Source organism: Leucopleurus acutus (genome assembly GCF_964270905.1).
Source record: "Leucopleurus acutus genome assembly, chromosome: 20".
Classification (NCBI taxonomy): Eukaryota; Metazoa; Chordata; class Mammalia; order Artiodactyla; family Delphinidae; genus Leucopleurus; species Leucopleurus acutus.
In genome coordinates, this window is record NC_139162.1 from 13,981,141 (window position 1) to 14,005,102 (window position 23,962).

At 40.1% G+C, this 23,962-nt stretch overlaps 1 protein-coding gene across 3 annotated transcripts in view; it reads right to left on the reverse strand.

Annotated features, from left to right (window-relative positions):
- HYDIN (HYDIN axonemal central pair apparatus protein) overlaps positions 1-23,962 on the reverse strand; it is a gene marked incomplete at both ends in the record, with an annotated part of 352,197 nt that overhangs the window by 138,242 nt on the left and 189,993 nt on the right. The window contains 2 exons of one of the 3 annotated variants that reach the window (XM_082863052.1): positions 1,459-1,540; positions 2,200-2,307. In XM_082863052.1, coding sequence (XP_082719178.1) covers positions 1,459-1,540; positions 2,200-2,307 — 190 coding nt within the window. Of the gene's footprint in view, positions 1-1,437; positions 1,541-2,199; positions 2,338-23,962 lie in introns of all 3 variants that reach the window. The other 2 variants (XM_082863051.1, XM_082863050.1) reach the window with 2 other exon arrangements.

Genomic DNA, 23,962 nt, shown 5'->3' on the forward strand with positions numbered 1-23,962 from the left:
GGATGTTTACTTCAGTGTTTTCTGTAATAGCAAAACTTTGGAAGTAAACTAAATACCTATCACTAGGGGATCACTTTAAATGAAGTGTGTGTGGTACTGCTATCCATGGAGGAGGATGCAGTGTATATTTATAAACCAGGGATGATGTGCACAGCATACTACTGAGTAAAAAGGCAGTTCCATTTATGTAATATTACACAGGCCTATGTACCACACCTGCAAGTGTGAGTGTGCATAAATTCACTCAGAGATCTGCATATGCAAATAGAGATATCTAGGAGGTTATTTGCTGAAATTTTTCTATGAATGGTGGGATTTTGAGAATTTTTGCTTTCATGTCTCTGTATTCTTGAATTTTCTATGACATCTTTCAAAATATATACAAAAGAAAAGAATTAACATTTAAAAGACAAGTGTTTTATATGCACACACATGCTTATTCTAAAAAATGTGGAAAACACAGAAAGCTTCAAAGGAAGAAATACAAATCCATCATTAGATTATTCTGCAGATATGAATGTGTGTGTGTATAGTGTGAGTATATATGTATACATATTTGTATTCTGATTTTTTCAGTTAACATTATAGCATGAATGATACCTTCCCATATGACTAAATATTCTTTTAAAATACAAGCATCATTTAAAATACTTTAAAAAACAGAACATGTAGTATTTTTTACTTAATATATCAGAGATTGCTCCAAATCAGTAAAGAGAGAACTTTTTCATTTTCTAAAATGGATTTCATAGTACTGCCTTGTGCAGATGCAATTTAGTTTATCTGACCAGTCTCCTACTGGGGGAATTAAGTCGTTTCTAATTTTTCTTGCTTTTACCAACAAAGCTGCAGTGTACAAGGATAGTTACACGTCTTTACGTAAACGTAAAGGTGTATCTGGAGAATAATATTTTAGCAGAGGAATTGTGCATTTTAAATTTTGATACACCTGCCAGACTGCACGTCAGAGAGGCTACACCAATTCATACTCCTACCTACGAAGTGTGAAAATGCTTGCTTTCCCCGACTCTGCCAATATTGAGACAAACCTTATTTAAAAGATTGCATATTATCATGGACATACAGTAATTTTCCTAATTTTTTGCTATTTCTAAACTGTTTTAACACACACCTTTGTACATACATCTTTGTATTTCTGATGATTTCCTTAGGCCATCATTCTAGAAGGAGAATTTAAGAGTATGAATTTGTAAACTCTCTCAATCTACTCTTTCTTTTTACTGTGGAAGACAGTTCTCCTTTTGTAGCCTCTATCTAGGGGCTGGGAAGAGCACAAGATCGCCAAGGTTAGAGGTAAATGGCTTTTCTATTACAGAGAAAATCTATTTGCTGAGGTGTCTGGGTTCTCACTGAGGTGTTGGTTCTGTCGGTGTTTGGTTGGGAAGGAACCCGGATAAAGATGTGCAGCCCACCCACCCCAGGGAAAGGAAACCATACATCTGAGACCGCCATGATGGACACCTGTGCTTTTTTGGTCTCTCTTTCTTCAGATCCAACTTCTTCATCCACAAGGATAGTCCTGGGGAGTTTAATGAAATGTGGAGAATCACTCATTTGGCAAGCATCACAACACAGTTTTCAGCTGCATGATGGCCCTGTCTTCCTCTCCTTTCTACGGCGCCCCAAAGAATAAGTGGGGTTCTCATTCAAGGGACACGTTTCTCAAGGGTCAGCTGGTCAGTGTTCTGTTACTACCTGCCCCCAAACATGCAGTCTAGGGCATCAAACTCGTCCATTTTCCATAGGCCCCAACCCTTCTTTTCCTGGGCTATCAAGCCCTTGTCTGACTTACAGAAAGTTCTCAGAAGCTCTGGCAGTTCTTCAGACAACTTGGGTGTGTCCCCAAGGCCGGAACATTTTATTGTGAGCATATAACACATGGCCAATTGTCATATCCTTTTCTGCTTTCTACCCTTGACCTGACCCTGGCTTGGCAGATGGAGAGGGCAACATGATCAGAAGGGCTCAGTCCCTCAGGACTCAGGAGGCTATGATTCCCTGAGAGCAGAGATGACTTTCAACTCTGTATCCCAGATGCCCCCTCCAGGGCCTAACACAGAGAAGGCACTCATTAAACTGCTGGAAGAATACATGAAAGACGAGTTTGAGAATGTAAGTCAGTGTAGAGAAAAGAATGCTATTTAAAGAAATCCATTCTGGCTTTGCCTTTGCACTTACTTAACAAAATCACTCAGATCCATCTCAGGGGACTCTATTGCTGGGACTGCTGCCAAGCTGACAGATGCCGAGGTTACTGGGATGGATTCCACCTGGGACAGGGGGGCACTGTAGGGCTTCCTTGGCCACGTCACAAACCTACAGAGGCATGGGGATGGAGGGAAAGAGTCACATCAGCTGTTGCAAGTCAGTGCCAGGGTAGGCTCTTGGTTTCTAAGGCCAAACTCCAAATCCTAGACGAGGCCGGTTGAGAAGGGACTGCCCTACACCCTCTCTTGGATTTACCTTCTTCAAATCATAACTGAGGTTTCAGTTTTTCCAAAAGTTTGCTGACCACCCCCTCCCAGTCTGGGTCCAGTGTCTTTCCTCTGAGAACCCACGGCCACCGGGTTTCTCCTCTCACACTTGTTTTTCCCCTTCCTGCTAGCCCCCTGAGGACTTGTATCTAATACACCATCTAACACAGTGCCTGGCCTGCAGGGGGCACTCAGCATGGCTAGGAAAGAATGAGTCACCAGGGCTCCTGCTCCCAGATAACCAGAAAGCAGGATGAGGATGCGAGGCACTCACTCTCGGGGCCTGTTAGTGAGGGCTCAGCCTTTGTGGGACCCTGCCTCCCATCATGCTTGCTCTGGGTGCCTGGACTGCTCCACCCTGGTCCTGGCCCTGCGTTTGCTTTGCTGCCACTCCAATTCTCAGAGCAGAGGGCCGAGGGGGAAATTGGTGACTGCACCAGCTGGTGCTGAAGCCCTTATGTCCAGGTTTCACTGAATTGACGTCATAAAGGCCAAAGTGGTGGGGTCGCCCCCATTCTTCCTGTTTCCCCAGGGTGCATGTGGCTTTTTTAGGGACTCCTCCCCTCCCCCATCTTAGGCCCCTTATATTAATTTCAACCCAATTTCACTTTGATACATTCTTGCCCCACATGCTCTCTACTTTTTCTCAGAGGCTCAGCAGAAATGTTACCTATTATATGAAGGTCCCACCACTCTCTCCCATCTTCCCATTTGAAGAACTTTTTCCTCCCTCTGAAGTTTCACAGCATTTCATGTGCACATCTTTTAGGATACTGTCCACTGTCTACCACGTACCTGAGTACCACTACCAGGCATTCGACTACCAACTTCATGATTTCTGCCCTGTTGAGTATCACTTAATAAATCTATTTTATTGAGGTATAATTAACATACACTCATTTTAAGCATACAGTTTGATGAGTTTTTGCAAATACATATATACCAGTGTAACCACTACCATATTAATACACAGAACACTTAAAAAGTTTATCATCAGGCTTCCCTGATGGCACAGTGGTTAAGAGTCTATCTGACAATGCAGGGGACATGGGTTCGAGCCCTTGTCCAGGAAGATCCCACATGCCATGGAGCAACTAAGCCTGAGCATGACAACTACTGAGCCTGCACTCTAGAGCTCGCGAGCCAAAACTACTGAGCCCACGTGCCACAACTACTGAAGCCTGGGTTCCTGGAGCCCATGCTCCGCAACAAGAGAAGCCACCGTGATGAGAAGCCTGCGCACTGCAACAAAGAGTAGCCCCCACTCGCCACAACTAGAGAAAGTCCGCATGCAGCAACAAAGACCTAACGCAGCCAAAAATAAATAAATAAAAAACATTAAAAAAAAGAGAAATGTATTTGAAAAAAAAGTTTATCATCTTAAAAAGTTCCCTTGTAGCTGGAGGAATCAGACTCCCTGACTTCAGACTATACTACAAAGCTACAGTAATCAAGACAATATGGTACTGGCACAAAAACAGAAACAAAGATCAATGGAACAGGATAGAGAGCCCAGAGAGAAACCCATGCACCTATGGTCAACTAATCTATGACAAAGGAGGCAAGGATATACAATGGAGAAAAGACAGTCTCTTCAATAAGTGGTGCTGGGAAAACTGGACAACTACATGTATAAGAATGAAATTAGGACACTCCCTAACACCATACACAAAAATAAACTCAAAATGGATTAGAGACCTAAATGTTAGACTGGGCACTATAAAACTCTTAGAGGAAAACATAGGAAGAACACTCTTTGACATAAATCACAGCAAAATCTTTTTTGATCCACCTCCTAGAGTAATGGAAATAAAACCAAAAATTAACAAATGGGACCTAATGAAACTTCAAAGCTTTTTGCACAGCAAAGGAAACCATAAACAAGATGAAAAGACAACCCTCAGAATGGGAGAAAATATTTGGAAATGGATCAACGGACAAAGGATTAATCTCCAAAATATATAAACAGCTCATGCAGCTCAATATTAAAAAAACAAACAACCCAATCAAAAAATGGGCAGCAGACCTAAATAGACATTTCTCCAAAGAAGGCATACAGATGGCCAAGAGGCACATGAAAAGCTGCTCAACATCACTAATTGTTAGAGAAATGCAAATCAAAACTACAATGAGGTATCACCTCACATCAGTTAGAATGGGCATCATCAGAAAATCTACAAACAACAAATGCTGGAGAGGGTGTGGAGAAAAGGGAACCCTCTTGCACTGTTGGTGGGAATGTAAATTGATACAGCCACTATGGAGAACAGTATGGAGGTTCCTTAAAAAACTAAAAATAGAATTACCGTATGATCCAGCAATCCCACGACTGGGCATATACCCAGAGAAAACTATAATTCAAAAAGACACATGCACCCCAATGTTCATTGCAGCACTATTTACAATAGCCAGGTCATGGAAGCAACCTGAATGCCCATCAACAGACGAATGGATAAAGAAGATGTGGTACATAGATACAATGGAATATTACTCAGCCATAAAAAGGAACAAAACTGGGTCATTTGTAGAGAGGCAGATGCATCTAGAGTCTGTCATACAGAGTGAAGTAAGTCAGAAAGAGAAAAACAAATATTGTATATTAATGCATATATGTGGAATCTAGAAAAATGGTACAGATGAACTGGTTTGCAGGGCAGAAATAGAGACACAGATGTAGAGAACAAACGTATGGACACCAAGGGGGGAAAGCAGTGGGGGGTGGGGGAGGTGGTGTGATGAATTGGACTATTGGGATTGACATGTATACACTGATGTGTATAAAATTGATGACTAATAAGAACCTGCTGTATAAAAAATAAATTAAATTAAATTAAAAAAATAAAATAAACGCACACACACACACAAAAGTTCCCTTGTGCCCCTACCAGTCAATTCCTCCCCCTCCCCCACCCCTGGCTCCAGACAAACACTCATTTGCTTTCTATCACTATAGATTAAGCTATGCCTACAGTTTCATATAAGTGGAATCCTAAGTATGTACTCTTTTGTGTCTGACTTCTTTTGCTCAGCATTCTTGAGAATCATCTATATTGTAGCAAGGAGCAGTAGCCTCTTCTCTCTTTTTTTTTTTTAACACTGAGCAGTATTCCAGAGTATGGATGATGACTAGCGTGTTTAACCATCTTCTTGTTGATGGACACCTTGGCTTTTTCCAGCTTTTAATAACATGAATAAAGTTGCTAAGAACAATTGTGTAGAAGTTTGTGTGGACATATGTTTTCATTCCTCTTAGGTAAATTCTGAGGAAGGGAAATGCTGGATTGTATAGTATTTGTATAACATTATAGGAAACTGCCAGTTTTCCAAAGTGGCTTTACACCAATTTACACTACCACCCACAGTGATGAGAGCTCCGGCTGGTCCACATCCTCACCCACACTTGGTATTCAGTCTTTTAAATTATAACTATTCAAATGATTATGTAGTGATGGCACATTGTGGTGTTAATCAGTAGGCTTATTTTAAAGGAAAATTTTATATCACTACTATAAGTTAAAAACCAATTTTATCTACCATATTTAGGAAAATCAATATGATGGGAAAAATTAATGTTACTATTTTCTTGCCTGGTGAAGACTCTGCGCTGACTCCCACTTGCTCTTTTTAAGAAGTGAGATCAGTTCAGATTCCCCTTGGGGAATCACTGGGCTAGCACCGTCTAAGAACTGTGAGCTCTTGGAGGGCAGGGTCCAAGATATTCCCTCTTTACAGCTCACATAGGCCAGGGTCTTATACATAGGGCATGAGCTCAATATCTGAGCATCTGATTGAATGGATGGACGGATGGTTGAATGAGAACAGGTAAGCAGCATGCAGGGTAATTTGGCTATTCTGCACCTCCACCTCCACCCCATCCCCACCTGGGATGGCCTCAGAGAAGAGAGGAAAAGGTCTTTTCATCTTCTTGCACAAACTTCCATTTGTCTTCTTCCAGGTCAGGTGCCTCCAGTTCACATTATCTTAGGCTGAAATCACACCATTCTGGGCAGAGGACACAGGGGCTGGGTGCTGGGAAGCTCATTAAAGATTCCTGAACCTCATCCTTGGGTAAATTCTGATTTGGCAGGTCTCAAGTAGGGCCCAGGAGTTAGGTTTTTAACAGTCTTCCCAGGTAATTCTACTGTACAGCCAAATTTAGGACCCGCCATGGGTAGGAAGGGCCAGAGGACAGCTAAGGGCTGAAGCTGGTAATTAATCTGGGGCATTCACTCAGCCTTACCAGCTAGGGACCGAGAAGATCAGCAGAGGATGATTCAGAGCACTTATTAAATCACCCCAGGGCAGCAGAGACACCTGGGGAGACTCTGCCAGATCACTGCCCCACATAACAGCACTCTCATCCAACACTTGCACCCCCCCTGGGATGTTGTGCTGAATGAAAAAAAAAAAGCAAATGGGGAATATCTGAAAAAGGAAAAATACGAAGCTGTAGAGTGTCTTCAGACCTGAGGAAAAACAACACCTCAGCTGACAATGACACCTGGACAATGGGGAAGCGAGAGGTCTTTTGGAAGCAAAGGAGACCAGTAAAGCAGCCCAGCTGCTAATAGGCGGCAGACAGAGAAACCTTCACCATAATGAAGGCTTTAACTTATCAGTAAAATGGAAAACCTGCTCCAAAGAATTGAAATAGAATGTTGGTAGAGTTTTTTGGATCAGATTTTATTTTACTCTCAGGAACAGATGATTACTTTCCTGTTATGCTAACCCAAACGGGATTAGATTCGGTTATTTTTAAAAGAATGCATAGCAAACAAGGAAAATCAATACTGCTCCAGTTCCAGAGCTGCCCATATCAGAATCACAGGAGGAACCAGCAAAGAAACCCTCCCTTAAGCTGTGACAGAACTGCGTGAATGTCAGACACACTGCCCATCAGCCACACTGGTTTGGGCTCAGCAGTCTCCCTCCCCATAGTTTATTTTCAAGTCTTGGGTAAGGATCAATACAATCTTTTGTGTTAAAAATTAAAAGAAGTCCACCACTCTTGTTTCCGGGTCTCCCTTCACTGGAAGCAGTGTTGCATCAAAATAAAACCCCAAAGAACAGGTTTGTGTTTCAGTTAATGTCGTGTGTTGTGTTTCAGACCACACTTGGAGATGGAATGGTGTATGTCGTACATCTGCTGAATTCTCTGCAGTGCAGCCAAGGTCTCAAAAAAAGGTGGGGGCAGCCTTGTAGTAAACACTTTTAATTCGTTGATTCATTGCACCTGGATTCTGGGACTATCCATACAGAGGGTGCAAATGGCCACTGGCTGGATAAAAAGGTCCTTCAGGTGTGTTTTGTTTGGCTCATATGTTGTTTAATTTTTTTTTGAAATTACTGACAGCAGCAGATGCTGTTGGTGCACAGACTAGGTTCCCTTCACTAAGACGACGCACCCATCCCCTAGGTGCTATGGGTGTTGGCTGCACCTTTCTCTGGAGCACTGCCCTGGCTCAGCAGGAGCTGCCTCACCCACCCTGAGCTGCCTGGGAGCTGTTTTTCGCCCCCTACAGTCTGAGTAACTTGAGTCTCAGTTACTCCGTGTGTCCCACCAACTTCCACCTCAGCACGGGTGGCCAGTTGGAAGCATTCTGGGACATAATAAAGGGCTAAGGCAGGCTGTCTTCCATGTGTGTATGTCTGCAGTTCGCTCCTCCTGTTCATGTGGCAGAGCTGGAACGTGCTGATGGGGAAGGCACTGAGCCAGTCCCATCTGTTTCATCTGTCATTTGCTTCCCGAAGTGGGAAGATCAGCAAGTGTAAGACCACAAATATGGAAAAGTGGCTGGAACTTTGTGTTTGTGCTCAGAGAGGCTCAAGCATTTGCCTACTTTTAACATGATTTAAAGTGATGATTATAATCTGCCCCCTTTAGAAGTGGGAACTGGGGGGCCTATCTAATCTGGAGGAGGCTTATGATGTGTAGAGTCAGAGGAAGGGAGGGAGGGAAAGAGGTAGAGAGAGAGGGGTTTGAGAAAATTAGAGAAGCAGAGGTTAGACAGCTGAGAGGAAGAATGGCAATGTAAAAAACCACCTGACAAGGTCTAACAGGTAAAGACGTGTGGTTTGCTGAACGTGGCACACAGATTAAACATTAAAAGCAATGGAAGTAGGAGGTGTAATTGTAGGAGAAAATATCTCGACAATGAAATCGGTCATACTGAATAGCACACATTCATAACCTTGAATTGCTGAAACTCAGACTGGACCTCTGAACCACGCTAAGACCCCTGATAGGAGACCAGCAACTGCTGTGGGTCATTTTCTCATTTTGATATCCAAACAGGGGGAGGCTGGGGAGCAGGAGGCTTGACCTTGAACGGCCTTGTAAGCCTCACTAAGGAGTTGGCTTTATCCTCAGGAAAATGGAGAGTCTTCCCAGAGGTTTTAAATGGGGAAGGGAAATGATCTGAAAAGTTCACTTGGGCTGCAGAAGGGAGCACGGATTAGAAGGGGAAAACCCTAGAATGACCAAAACTCTGAACCATGCTGTAAACAGCGATGGAAAGCATAACCTAATGGGATGTTCTGTTTTTTTATGATTTTCTAAAAAATAAAAATCAGGAAGCCCACATAGAAAACAGTGTTAGAAATCCAGAAAAAAGATAATGGCAGCCTTGGTCAAGGAGGTCAAAGGGGAGATAGAGATGGAGTGGGAAGTTCCAGTGCATATTAGCAGGTGGAATGGCAGGACCATGGCCCTGGGGTGAGGAGCCCATCCTGAGAGACCACAGCCCGAGGTCTATCCCCACCTACTGCCACCTCCCCAGCCTGTCCATGAGCAAGGTTGGGTGGCTGGCTAGCCAGAAGGGATGGAAATAAGAGAACAGTGGAGCAGAGAGTAGGGGTCACCACAATCACTCGGGCACCTATGCTCCCCCTACACTTGCTGTTTGTGCCTGTCAACCTCCCATGCCCAATGCCAGCAGGAAGAGGTGTGCAAAAACAGTAAAAATAAAGTGGCAGGAGGAGGATGGGCACCTCTCCTGTCCCCGTGGCTGCTAGGCCCCTGTCCTGCCACGCCTGCTTCCACCGCTGGATAGCCCTGACTGCCACCCACCGCTTCTCTAGTCTTCTTCTTCTCCATCCTCCTCCTCTCCCTCATCACTGTCAACATCACTGTCAACACTATCATCTGCTTCCGTTTGGCACGCACATGCTTCCTCACATGGAAAGCAGCCTGCCTTAGCTCTTTATTATATCCCAGAATGCTTCCAACTGGCCACCCAGTACTGCAAGTTCGTGGGACATAACTGAGCAGCTGAGACTCAAGTTACTCAGACTGTAGGGGGGTGAAAACCGTATTTTTAAAGGTTCTCAAAAGGAGATGCAGTTGGAGCTTTTAGAACAATGGTTCTCACTGCAGCTGTCCATTGGAACCACCTGTGGAACTTTAAGAACCACTTCCCAACGTCCAAAACTGTAAGAAATAAATGTTTACTGTTTTAAGCCACCCTGTCTCTGGTATTTGTTACAGCCGTCCGAACAGACTAAGACAGGCCCCAATAAAGTAACTGCAGCCAACAATTATTCATCACTTACTCTCTACCAGGTATTATATTAAGCACTTACTAAGGACTGCCTAGTTAAATCTTCACCACAGCTTGATGAGGTAGGTCCTATGATGGTCTCAGTCTTCAGATGACAAAACTCAGAAAGCAAGTAAGTGGCTGAGCTAAGTTAGCCTGGCTCCAAATCTCATGCTCTTAACAGCTTTACTGGACAGTCTACCTGGTCAACAAGAGAAGGCTTCTCCTTGGTTACTTCATGCCATGCCATGCCCAAGGCAGTGACTCAAAAAGTAGGTTTTTTTCATCCTAAAAGTAACTGGAAGCCGCAACATAAGGAACATACAATGTATTGTCTAGAAGCTTTCTTTGTTAGAAAAGGGACCCATCCTGATTGTATCTAGATAAGGAAAAGCAAGACATAGTTGACCTTGTCCCTCAAGTGACTTCCTACAGAGAGTTTTGCTGCAAGGTGAGTAGTAGAGGGATGTGCCCAGAATTTACCTCGAAGCTCTCCAGAGGGATTTCCGTGAGAAATGACCACTTCTATAAAAGTTCCAGAAGGTGTCTCCACTGCTACATGCTCTTAGAAAGGCTGCCGAACAGGTGGGCTGTGAAATCTCCCTTATAATCAGCTTCAAAGCTCTTCAGAAATATTTTCAACACAGGACAGTTTTTAAAGTCAATTTCTTTCAATGTCTGGCCTTCAGTAGACAGAGCTAGCTTTGGGGGGGGGTTAATTAATACAAACATGTGGATAAATCAGATCACTATACAAAGCAAGCAGACATCATCCTAACTCAGGTTCAGATATGCACTGATAACTTTCCACTGATTTCCTTAGAAGCCAGCTTAGTTCACACTGAATATCTAAAAGCCTGATGCCCTCCACTGAATTTTGAGACATTGGGAAGATGCCTTAAAAAGAATGAATCTTATAATAAGGTAACTAGAGTTCTATAATAACATAAAAGCTGTGTAAGAAGTTTTATAACACTCAAAATTGAAATGAAAAACAGCCCAATTCATTTCTCTAGGGGGTAACAAATATCTCAGGAAACTGGACTAAACTGAACTGCAAATAGAAGCAGACTACGTGATCCCTAACATGGGGATCACTTTTTTTGTGTGTGTGGTACGTGGGCCTCTCACTGTTGTGGCCTCTCCTGTTGCGGAGCACAGGCTCCGGACGCGCAGGCTCAGCGGCCATGGCTCACGGGCCCAGCCGCTCAGCGGCATGTGGGATCTTCCTGGACCGGGGCACGAAGCCGTGTCCCCTGCGTCGGCAGGCGGACTCTCAACCACTGCGCCACCAGGGAAGCCCATGGTGATCACTTTTACGTCAAATATGAAGAGAGTGAAAGGTCTCCCTCTTCTTGGATTTAAGTCACTTGAAGGCTCACTACAAAGACAGGAACTTGTTTCTGGAAGCTCAGACTTGAGACATGGTGTGCAGCCCTCCCATTAGTCCAAGAGGCTAATCTGATCCCCTGGTCAGATAAATTAGCTGGCCTATCATAGCAGGAGAGGAGATTCTAGATGGATGGGCTATGGGAGGCCTGGGTGATGGAGGGCCTGGGGGGCTTCCAGGGGCATCAGCATGGAGGATAAGCAGGTCTGCTGGGGGTCAACTTCACACTGTTCTCTTTCATAAGGGGCTTCAAATTTACCAATAATGTTACATTTATAATGGGGGTGATAAGACGTGGCTGTTCAATTCATTATTATTCTTAAGCTATGCACATGTGTTATACACACTTTTGCCTGCATGATGTAATTTCACAACAAAACAAGAGTGGATGTCAAGGAACACTGTGGAGTGAGAAAGGGCCTCAATTCGGTAATGAAATCATCACTGAACTTCCAGAGAGGCAGTTTCAGCTAAGTGAGGGGCCAAAAGCCAGCTTAAGTCAAATTAGGGAGTGAGCGGGGTGACTAGTGTATTGTTTTCTTCTGTTTCCTTGTACAGAGATGGTGATGATGCAAGAGGATTAAGAGAAGGGCTATCAAAGATGTGGAGCACTTGTACCGAGGGCAAAGGTCTAGAGAGCTTATATCCCAAAAGATATATATATATATTTTCCTTTTTCTCTCTTTGTGACTGTGTATGTCTATGCTTCCGTGTGTGATTTTGTCTCTATACCTTTGCTTTTACCATTTGTTCTAGGGTTCTGTCTGTTCTTTTTTTCTTTCTTCTTTTTTTTTTTTTTTAAGTATAGTTCTTAGCACTTGTTATCATTGGTGGATTTGTTTTTTGGTTTGGTTGCTCTTTTCTTTCTTTTTTTAATTACTTTTAAATTTTTAACAATTTTTAATTTTTAATTTTAATAACTTTATACCTTTCCTCCTTCCTTCCTTCCTCCCTCCCTCCCTCCCTTCCTCTCGCTCTCTCTCTCTCAGTCTCTCTCTCCCCACCCCCCCTCTCTCTTTCTTTCTCCCTTTTCTTCTGAGCCATGTGTCTGACAGGGTCTTGGTGCTCTGGCTGGTGTCTGGCCTGTGCCTCTGAGGTGGGAGAGCTGAGTTCAGGATATTGGTCCACAAGAGACCTCCTGGCTCCACGTAATATCAAATGACAAAAGCACACCTAGAGATCTCCATCTCAATGCTAAGACCCAGCTCCACTGACTGACCAGCAAGCTACAGTGCCAGACACCCTATGCCAAACAACTAGAAAGACAGGAACACAAGACCACCCATTAGCAGAGAGGCTGCCTAAAATCATAATAAGGGCACAGACATCAAAAACAAACCACTGGATGTGGTCCTCCCCCCAGAAAGACAAGATCCATCCTCACCCACCAGAACACAGGGACCAGTCCCTTCCACCAGGAAGCCTACAAAACCCACTGAACCACCCTTACCCACTGGTGGCAGGCACCTAAAACAATGAGAACTATGAACCTGCAGCCTATGAAAAGAAGACCTCCAAACACAGTAAGTTAAGCAAAATGAGAAGACAGAGAAACACACAGCAGGTGAAGGAGCAAGGTAAAAACCCACCAGACCAAACAAATGAAGAGGAAATAGCCAGTCTACATGAAAAAGAATTTTGTAATGATAGTAATGATAGAGTAATGATATCTAATGATAGAGTAATGATATCATTACAGAGTAATGATAGTAAAGATGATCCAAAATCTTGGAAATAGAATGGAGAAAATACAAGAAACGTTTAACAAGGAACTAGAAGAATTAAAGAGCAAACAAACAATGATGAACAACACAATAAATGAAATTAAAAATTCCCTAGAAATCAATAGCAGAATAACTGAGGCAGAAGAACAGATAAGGACCTGGAAGATAAAATAGTGGAAATAACTACCACAGAGCAGAAAAAAGAAAAAAAGAATGAAAAGAATTGAGAACAGTCTCAGAGACCTCTGGGACAACATTAAATGCAGCAACATTCGAATTATAGGGGTCGCAGAAGAAGAAGAGAAAAAGAAAGGGAGTGAGAAAATACTTGAAGAGATTAGAGTTGAAAACTTCCCTAATATGGGAAAGTAACTAGTCAATCAAGTCCTAGAAGCACAGAGAGTCCCATACAGGATAAATCCAAGGAGGAACACACCAAGACACATGTTAATCAAACTACCAAAAATTAAATACAAAGAAAAAATGTTAAAAGCAGCAAGGGAAAAGCAACAAATAACATACAAGGGAATCCCCATAAGGTTAACGGCTGATCTTTCAGCAGAAACTCTGTGCGCCAGAAGGGAGTGGCAGGACATATTTAAAGTGATGAAAGGGAAAAACCTACAACCAAGATCACTCTACCCAGCAAGGATCTCATTCAGATTCAACGGAGAACTTAAAACCTTTACAGATAAGCAAAAGCTAAGAGAATTCAGCACCACCAAACCAGCTTTACAATAAATGCTGAAGGAACTTCTCTAGGCAGGAAACACAAGAGAAGGAAAACACCTATAACAACAAACCCAAAACAATTACGAAAATGGTAATAGGAACACACATATTGATAGCTACTGTAAATGTAAATGGATTAAATGCTCCAACCTAAAGACGTAGACTGGCTGAACAGATACAAAAACAAGACCCATATATATGCTGTCTACAAGAGACCCACATCAGACCTAGGGACACATACAGACTGAAAGTGAGGGGATGGAAAGGGATATTCCATGCAAATGGAAATCAAAAGAAAGCTGGAGCAGAAATTCTCATATCAAACAAAACAGACTTTAAAATAAAGACTATTACAAGAGACAAAGAAGGACACTACAAAATGATCAAGGGATCAATCCAAGAAGAATATATAACAATTGTAAACATTTATGCACCACCCAACATAGGAGCACCTCAATACATAAGGCAAATTTTAACAGCCATAAAAGGGGAAATTGACAGTAATACAGTAATAGTAGGGGACTTTAACACCCCACTTTCACCAATGGACAGATCATCCAAAGTGAAAATAAATAAGGAAAATAAAGCTTTAAATGATACATTAAACGAGATGGACTTAACTGATATTTATAGGATATTCCATCCAAGAACAACAGTGTACACTTTCTTCTCAAGTGCTCATGGAACATTCTCCAGGATAGATCACATCTTGGGTCACATATCATGCCTTGGTAAATTTAAGAAAATTGAAATTGTATCAAGTATCTTTTCCAACCACAACACTATGAGACTAGATATCAATTACAGGAAATAATCTGTGAAAAATACAAACACATGGAGGCTAAACAATACACTACTAAAATAACCAAGAGATCACTGAAGAAATCAAAGATGAAATAAAAAAATACCTAGAAACAAATGACAATGAAAACACGACAACCCAAAACCTATGGGATGCAGCAAAAGCAGTTCTAAGAGGGAAGTTTATAGCAATACAATCCTACCTCAGGAAACAAGAAACATCTTAAATTAACAACCTAACCTTACACCTAAAGCAATTAGAGAAAGAAAAACCCAAAGTTAGCAGAAGGAAAGAAATCATAAAGATCAGATCAGAAATAAATGAAAAAGAAATGAAGGAAACAATAGCTAAGATCAATAAAACAAAAAGCTGGTTTTTTGAGAAGATAAACAAAATTGATAAACCATTAGCCGGACTCATCAAGAAAAAAAGGGAAAAGACTCAAATCAACAGAATTAGAAATGAAAAAGGAGAAGTAGTAACTGACACTGCAGAAATACAAAGGATCATGAGAGACCACTACAAGCAACTATATGCCAATAAAATGGACAACCTGGAAAAAATGGACAAATTCTTAGAAAAGCACAACCTTCCAAGACTGAACCAGGAAGAAATAGAAAATATAAGCAGGCCAATCACAAGCACTGAAATTGAAACTGCGATTAAAAATCTTCCACCAAACACAAACCCAGGACCACATGGCTTCACAGGAAAATTCTAAACATGAAAACATTCAGAGAAGAGCTAACACGTATCCTTCTCAAACTCTTCCAAAATATAGCAGAGGGAGGAACACTCCCAAACTCATTGTATGAGGCCACCATCACCCTGATACCAAACCAGACAAAGATGTCATATAAAAAGAAAACGACAGGCCAATAACACTGATGAATAAAGATGCAAAAATCCTCCACAAAATACTAGCAAACAGAATCCAACAGCACATGAAAAGGATCATACACCATAATCAAGTGGGGTTTATCCCAGGAATGCAAGGATTCTTCAATGTACGCAAATCAATCAATGTGATACAACATTTTAAAAAACTGAAGGATAAAAACCACATGATCATCTCAACAGATGCAGAGAAAGCTTTCGACAAAATTCAACACTGATTTATGATGAAAACCCTCCAGAAAGTGGGCAAAGAGGGAACTTACCTCAACATAATAAAGGCCATATATGACAAACCCACAGCCAACATCATTCTCAATGGTGAAAAACTGAGACCATTTTCACTAAGATCAGGAACAAGACAAGGTTACCCACTCTCACCACTATTATTCAACATAGTTTTGGAAGTTTTAGCCACAGCAATCAGAGAAGAAAAAGAAATAAAAGGAATCCAAATCGGAAAAGAAGAAGTAAAGCTGTCACTGTTTGCAGATGACATGATACTATACATAGGGAATCCTAAAGATGCTACCAGAAAACTACTAGAGCTAATCAATGAATTTGGTAAAGTAGCAGGATACAAAATGAATGCACAGAAATCTCTTGCATTCCTATACACTAATGATGAAAAATATGAAAGAAATTAAGGAAACACTCCCATTTACCACTGCAACAAAAAGAATAAAAAAGCTAGGAATAAACCTACCTAAGGAGGGTAAAGACCTGTACTCAGAAAACTATAAGATACTGATGAAAGAAATTAAAGATGATACAAACAGATGGAGAGATATACCATGTTCTTGGATTGGAAAAATCAACATTCTGAAAATGACTATATTACCCAAAGCAATGTACAGATTCAGTGCAATCCCTATCAAACTACCAATGGCATTTTTCACAGAACTAGAACAAAAAATTTCACAATTTGTATGGAAACACAAATGACCCCGAATAGCCAAAGCAATCTTGAGAAAGAAAAATGGAGCTGGAGGATTCAGGCTCCCAGACTTCAGATTATACTACCAAGCTATAGTAATCAAGACAGTATGGTACCGGCACAAAAACAGGAATATAGATCAATGGAACAGGATAGAAAGCCCAAAGACAAACGCATGCACATACAGTCACCTTATTTTTTTAATTAAAAAAATTTTTTTTTCTGCGGTACGTGGGCCTCTCACTGTTGTGGCCTCTCCCGTTGTGCAGCACAGGCTCCGGACGCGCAGGCCCAGCGGCCATGGCTCACGGGCCCAGCTGCTCCGCGGCATGTGGGATCTTCCCAGACCAGGGCACGAACCCATGTCCCCTGCATCGGCAGGCGGACTCCCAACCACTGCGCCACCAGAGAAGCCCCAGTCACGTTATTTTTGATAAAGGAGGCAAGAATATGCAATGGAGAAGACAGCCTCTTCAATAAGTGGTGCTGGGAAAACTGGACAGTTACATGTGAAAGAATGAAATTAGAACACTCCCTAACACCATACACAAAAATAAACTCAAAATGGATCAAAGACCTAAATGTAAGGCCAGACACTATCAAACTCTTAGAGGAAAACATAGGCAGAACACTCCATGACATAAATCACAGCATGATCCTTTTGGACCCACCTCCTAGAGAGATGGAAATAAAAACAAACATAAACAAATGGGATCTAATGAAATGTAAAAGCTTTTGCACAGCAAAGGAAAACGTAAACAAGATGAAAAGATAAGCCTCAGAATGGGAGAAAATATTTGCAGATGAAGCAACTGACAAAGGATTAATCTCCAAAATTTACAAGCAGTTCATGAAGCTCAATATCAAAAAAACAAACAACCCAATCCAAAAGTGGGCAGAAGACCTAAATAGACATTTCTCCAGAGAAGATATATAGATTGCCAACAAACACACGAAAGGATGCTCAACATCACTAATCATCAGAGAAATGCAAAGCAAAACTACAATGAGGTATCACCTCCCACCAGTCAGAATGGCCATCATCAAAAAATCTAGAAACAATAAATCCTGGAGAGGGTGTGGAGAAAAGGGAACCCTCTTGCACTGCTGGTGGGAATGTAAATTGATACAGCCACTATGGAGAACAGTATGGAGGTTCCTTAAAAAAACTAAAAATAGAACTACCATATGATCCAGCAATTGCCCTACTAGGCATATACCCTGAGAAGATCATAATTCAAAAAGAGTCATGTACCACAATGTTCATTGTAGCTCTATTTACAATAGCCAGGACATGGAAGCAACCTAAGTGTCCATCGACAGATGAATGGATAAAGAAGATGTGGCACATATATACACTGGAATATTATTCAGCCATAAAAAGAAACGAAATTGAGTTATTTCTAGTGAGGTGGACAGACTTAGAGTCTGTCATACAGAGTGAAGTAAGTCAGAAAGAGAGAAACAAATACTGTATGCTAAAACATATATATGGAATCAAAAAAAAAAAAAAAGGTTCTGAAGAACCTAGGGGGAGGACAGGAATAAAGATGCAGACGTAGAGAATGCACTTGAGGACACAGGGAGGGGGAAGGATGAGCTGGGAAAAAGTGAGAGAGTGGCATGGACATATATACACTACCAAATGTAAAATAGATAGCTAGTGGGAAGCAGCCACACAACACAGGGATATCAGCTCAATGCTTTGTGAGCACCTAAAAGGGTGGGATAGGGAGGGTGGGAGCGAGAGGCAGGAGCGAGGAGATATGGGGATATATGTATATGTATAATTGATTCACTTTGTTATAAAGCAGAAACTAACAGACCATTGTAAAGCAATTATACTCCAATAAAGCTATTAAAAAAGAAATGGGCAGAATACCTGAATAGACGTTTTTCCAAAGAAGACATGCAGATGGCCAACAGGCACATGAAAAGATGCTCAACATCACTAATCATTAGGGAAATTCAAATCAAAACCACAATGAGATATCACCTCACACCTGTCAGAATGGTTATCATTAAAAAAGAACACAAATAACAAATGTTGCAAAGGATGTGAAGAAAAGGGAACCTTCAAATACTGTTGGTGGGAACAAAAATTGGTGCAGCCACTGCAAAAAACAGTATGGAGGTTTCTCAAGAAATTAAAAATAGAACTATCCTATGACCCAGCAATTCCATTCTTGGGTATACATAGAAAAAAACCCCCATTAATTTGAAAAGATACATGCACCCCAATGTTCATAGCAGCATTATCTATAACTGCCAAGATATGGAAGCAACCTAAGTGTCCATCAACAGATTAGTGGATAAAGAAGATGTGGTATATATGTACAATGGAACATTACTCAGCAATAGAAAAAGAAGGAAATTTTGCTATTTTCAACAACATGGATGGACTTGGAGAACATTATGCTACATGAAATAAGTCACACAGAGAAAGACAAATGCTGTATGACATCACATATGTGGAATGTAAAGAATACAACAAACTAGTGAATATAACAGAAAAGAAACAGACTCACAGATGTACAGAACAAATTAGTGGTTACCAGTGGGGAGAGGGAAGAGGGGAGGGGCAATATTGGGGTAGGGGATTAAGAGGTAGAAACTATTATGTTATAAAATAAGAATAAAAAATAACAAAAATAAGAAACTGTTATAAAATAAGCTAAAAGGATATATTGTACAACATGGAAAATACAGCTAATATTTTATAATAACTATAAATGGAGTATAACCTTTAAAATTGTGAATCACTATATTATACACCTGTAACTTACACAATAATGTACATCAACTATACTCCAATAAAAAATAAGTAATATAAAAAAAGAATTTGTGTAAGTTTGGAATAATTATTTGTTCCTTGAATACTTGGAAAAACTTGCCTTTGTCTATCAGAACTAGTGTTTTATTATAGAAGGACTTGAAGCTATTTATTCAATTTCTTCAGTGATTAAAAGACCATTTGGATTTTTTTTAAACATCTTTATTGGAGTATAATTGCTTTACAATGGTGTGTTACTTTCTGCTTTATAACAAAGTGAATCAGCTATACATATACATATATCCCCATCTCTCTTCCCTCTTACATCTCCCTCCCTCCCACCCTCCCTATCCCACCCCTCTAGGTGGTCACAAAACACCAAGCTGATCTCCCTGTGCTATGCAGTCGCTTCCCACTAGCTATCGGTTTTACATTTGGTAGTGTATATATGTCCATGCCACTTGGGATAAAGATGCAGACCTACTAGAGAATGGACTTGAGGACACGGGGAGGGGGAAGGGTAAGCTGGGATTTCTTTTTTTTTTTAAGTTAGTTTTGATAAGTTGTATTTTTCTAAGATTTTATTCGTTTTATCCAATTTTTCAAATTTTTGCCATAAAGTTACTCATGAAAATTTCATCTTTTTAATATCTGCTGCAACTGTAGTTATATAACTGTATTCCTAGTAATGGTTGTGTCTTTTTTTTTTTTCTTTATCAGTCTTGCCTGAATTTGTTGATTTTATTAATAGTCTCTTCAAATAGTCAACTCCTGGCTTTGTTGATTCTTTGTATTTTATTTAATTTTCTCTTTCATTAATTTCTGGTCATACATTCAATATTTCCTTCTGTCTATTTTCTTTGGCTATATTTATTTACTTACCCAACTTTTATAGCTGTGAAGGTTCAACTCAATTTTCAGCCTCCTTTCTTCTGTAACATAAGCATCTAAAGTAGGGCTTGTCAATGGTAGCGCTATCAATATTTCGAATGGATAATTCTTTGTTGTTGGGGCCTGTCCTGTGTATTGAAAAATACTTAGTAGCATCCCTGGCCTCTACCCACTAGAAGCCAGTAGCTCCCCCTGGTTATGATGATGCTGATGCTGATAATAATAATAATAATAATAATTAATAATAATAATGTCTCCAGACATTGCCAAATGTCCCCTGGGGGGCAAAATTGCCTTCAGTTGGGAACCACTGACTTAAGACTACAGATTTTCATTTAAGTCCACTTTAGCTTCTGCTGAGAAAACTGGACAGCTACATGTAAAAGACTGAAATCAGAACTTTCTCTAACACCATACTCAAAAATAAACTCAAAATGGATCAAAGACCTAAATGTAAGGCCAGACACTATAAAACTCTTAGAAGAAAACATAGGCAGGACACACTCTCTGACATAAATCACAGCAATATCTTTTTGCACACACCTCCTAGAGTAATGAAAATAAAAACAAAAGTAAACAAATGGGAGCTTGTTAAACTTAAAAGCTTCTGCACAACAAAGGAAACCATAAACAAAACGAAAAGACAACCCACAGAATGGGAGAAAATATTTGACAACAAAGTGACCAACAAGGGATTAATCTCCAAAATATACAAACAGCTCATGCTGTTTGTATGTCAAAAAAACAAACAATCCAACCAAAACATGGGCAGGAGATCTAAATAGACATTTCTCCAAAGAAGACATACAGATGGCCAAAAAAAGCACATGAAAAGGTGCTCAACATCACTAACTAGTAGAGAAATGCAAATCAAAACTACAGTGAGGTATCATCTCACACCAGTCAGAATGGTCATTATCAAAAAGTCTACAAACAATAAATGCTGGAGACGGTGTGGAGGAAAGGGAACCCTCCTACACTGTTGGTGGGAATGTAAATTGGTACAACCACTATGGAGAACAGTATGGAGGTTCCTTAAAAAACTAAAAATAGAACTACTGAACTTCCCTGGTGTACAGTGGTTAAGAATCTGCCTGCCAATGCAGGGGGCACGGGTTCAACCCCTGGTCCAGGAAGATCCCACATGCCACGGAGCAATGAAGCCCCGTGCACCACAACTACTGAGCCTGTGCTCTAGAGCCCGTAAGCCACAAATGCTGAGCCCATATGCCACAACTACTGAAGCCTGCACACCTAAAGCCTGCGCTCCACAACAAGAGAAGCCACCGCAATGAGAAGCCCGCACACCGCAACAAAGAGTAGCCGACGCTCACCGCAACTAGAGAAAGCCTGTGTGCAGCAACGAAGACCCAGCACAGCCAAAAATAAATAAATTTATTTTTTAAAAAAAGTATATGCCAATAGACGATTATAAAATTACCAAATAAATTCATAACTAAAAATAAATAAATAAAAATAGAACTACTATATGATACAGAAGTCCCATTCCTAGGCATATATCTGGAGAAAACCATATTTCGAAAAGATACGTGCACCCCAATGTTCATTGCAGCACTACTTACAACAGCCAAGACATGGAAGCAACCTAAATATCCATCAACAGAGGAATGGATAAAGAAGATGTGGTACATATATACAATGGAATATTACTCAGCCATAAAAAAGAATGAAATAATGCCATTTGCAACAACATGGATGGACCCAGAGATTATCATACTAAGTGAAGTCAGACAGAGAAAGACATATCATATGATATCACTCATATGTGGAATCTAATTTTAAAAAATGATACAAATGAACTCATTTACAAAACAGACATAGACTTACAGATATTGAAACCAAACTTACGGCTACCAAAGGGGAAGCATGGGGTGGGGCGGGGAGGGATAAACCAGGAGCTTGGGATTAACATACACAAACTAGTATACATAAGATAGATAACCAACAAGGACCTGCTGTATAGCACAGGAAACTCTACTCAATATTTTGTGATAGCCTATATGAGAAAAGAATCTGAAAAAGAATGAAAATATGTGTATGTGTAACTGAATCACTTTGCTGTATACCTGAAATTAACACAATATTGTAAATCAACTATAATCCAATAAAAATTTTTAGAAGTCCACTTCAGCTTCATTACCACTGATTTTTTCATCGTCATTCAATCTTAAGTATTTCCTAATTTTCACTGTGATTTTTTTCACCCATAGGTTATTCAGAAGTGTATTTTAAAATGTCTATGTTCTTCTTGTTTGTTTTTAAATATATATTTGTTATTGATTTCTAACATAACAGATTTGTTGAGATTTGCTTTAAGCCCTAGTATATGGTAATTTTTCATAAGTGTTCCATAGGGCTGGAAGAGTTTTTTCTTAATGGGGTGTTCTACATATATTATATGGAGCCTGTTAATTGTGTTCGAATTGTCTGTAGGAGAGCTGTCCAACAGAACTTTCTACAGTGACTGACATGGCCTATATCTGTGCTGTTCAATACAACAGCCACAAGCCACACGTGGTTACTGGGCACTTAAAATGTGGCTAGTGTGACTAAGGAGCTACATTTTTAATTTAAAAAGTTAAAAAAAAAATTAAATAGCTACATGAGGTTTGGTGGCTACTACATGCGGCAATGTAAGCTATATAGTCTTGCTGATCTCCTGTCTGCTTGAGAGAGTGTTATTAAAGATAGGGGATTTGATTTGCTTTATGTATTTTGAAGTTATGTTTTGAGATGTATGAAGTTTAGGATTATTATATCTTTCTGGTGAACCGACCTAGTAACCTTCTTGACCTCTGGTAATGCTTTTTTGTTTTAAAGTCCATTTTTGGTTACCGGTGGGGGAAAGGTGGGGGAGGGATAAACTGGGAGACTGGGATTGACATATACGCACTACTATATAGAAAACAGATAACTAATAAGGACCTACTGTATAGCACAGGGAACTCTACTCAGTACTCTGTGATAACCTATATGGGAAAAGAATCTAAAAAAAGTGTATAAATAAATAAATAAATATATATATATATATGTATATGTATAACTGATTCACTTTGCTGTACAGCAGAAAATAACACAACATTGTAAATCAACTATACTCCGATAAAAATTTTTAAAAAATGAAGTCTATTTTAACTGATGTTTCATAGTTTCCTCAGAACTTCCTCCATTATATGCCTGTTCTATCTTTCCCCATCCTTTTATATTACTGTATCCTTATTTTTCAGGTATCTCTTTTTAAAATAACTGTGAGTAAAATCCAGAAGCACAATCATTTTCTTAGTTTTATTTACAGTGATTTCAATTACCGATACATTTGGATTTATTTTATCATCTTATTTTGTAATTTTTGTTTATTTATTTTTTGTGTTTATTTTCCATGTCACTCCTTCCCCTAATTTTTTATTTATTTTGGATTGACTATATTTTTCCCTTTCACTTTTTTTCTTCTTCTAGTAATAAAATACTTTTACTTCTTTTCTTTACTTAAATTTATGTTTAAAGCTTACCTTTTCCCTCTTCTGGAACAACTCAAAGACCTAAAATCTTTCATTTCTCCCCTTCCATACTATATAGTATTTCAGTCCTATATTAATATTTTACATTATTATTTTATGTAGTTAATGGTATTTTAATTTTACCCATAATAATACCATTTTCTTAGTTCAGAAATCCTTCTTGCATCTCAGACATATGTCTGAGATAATTTTCCTTCTTCCTTAAGTGTACCCAGTAGAAGTGCCTTTAATGAGCCTGCTCCCCCTT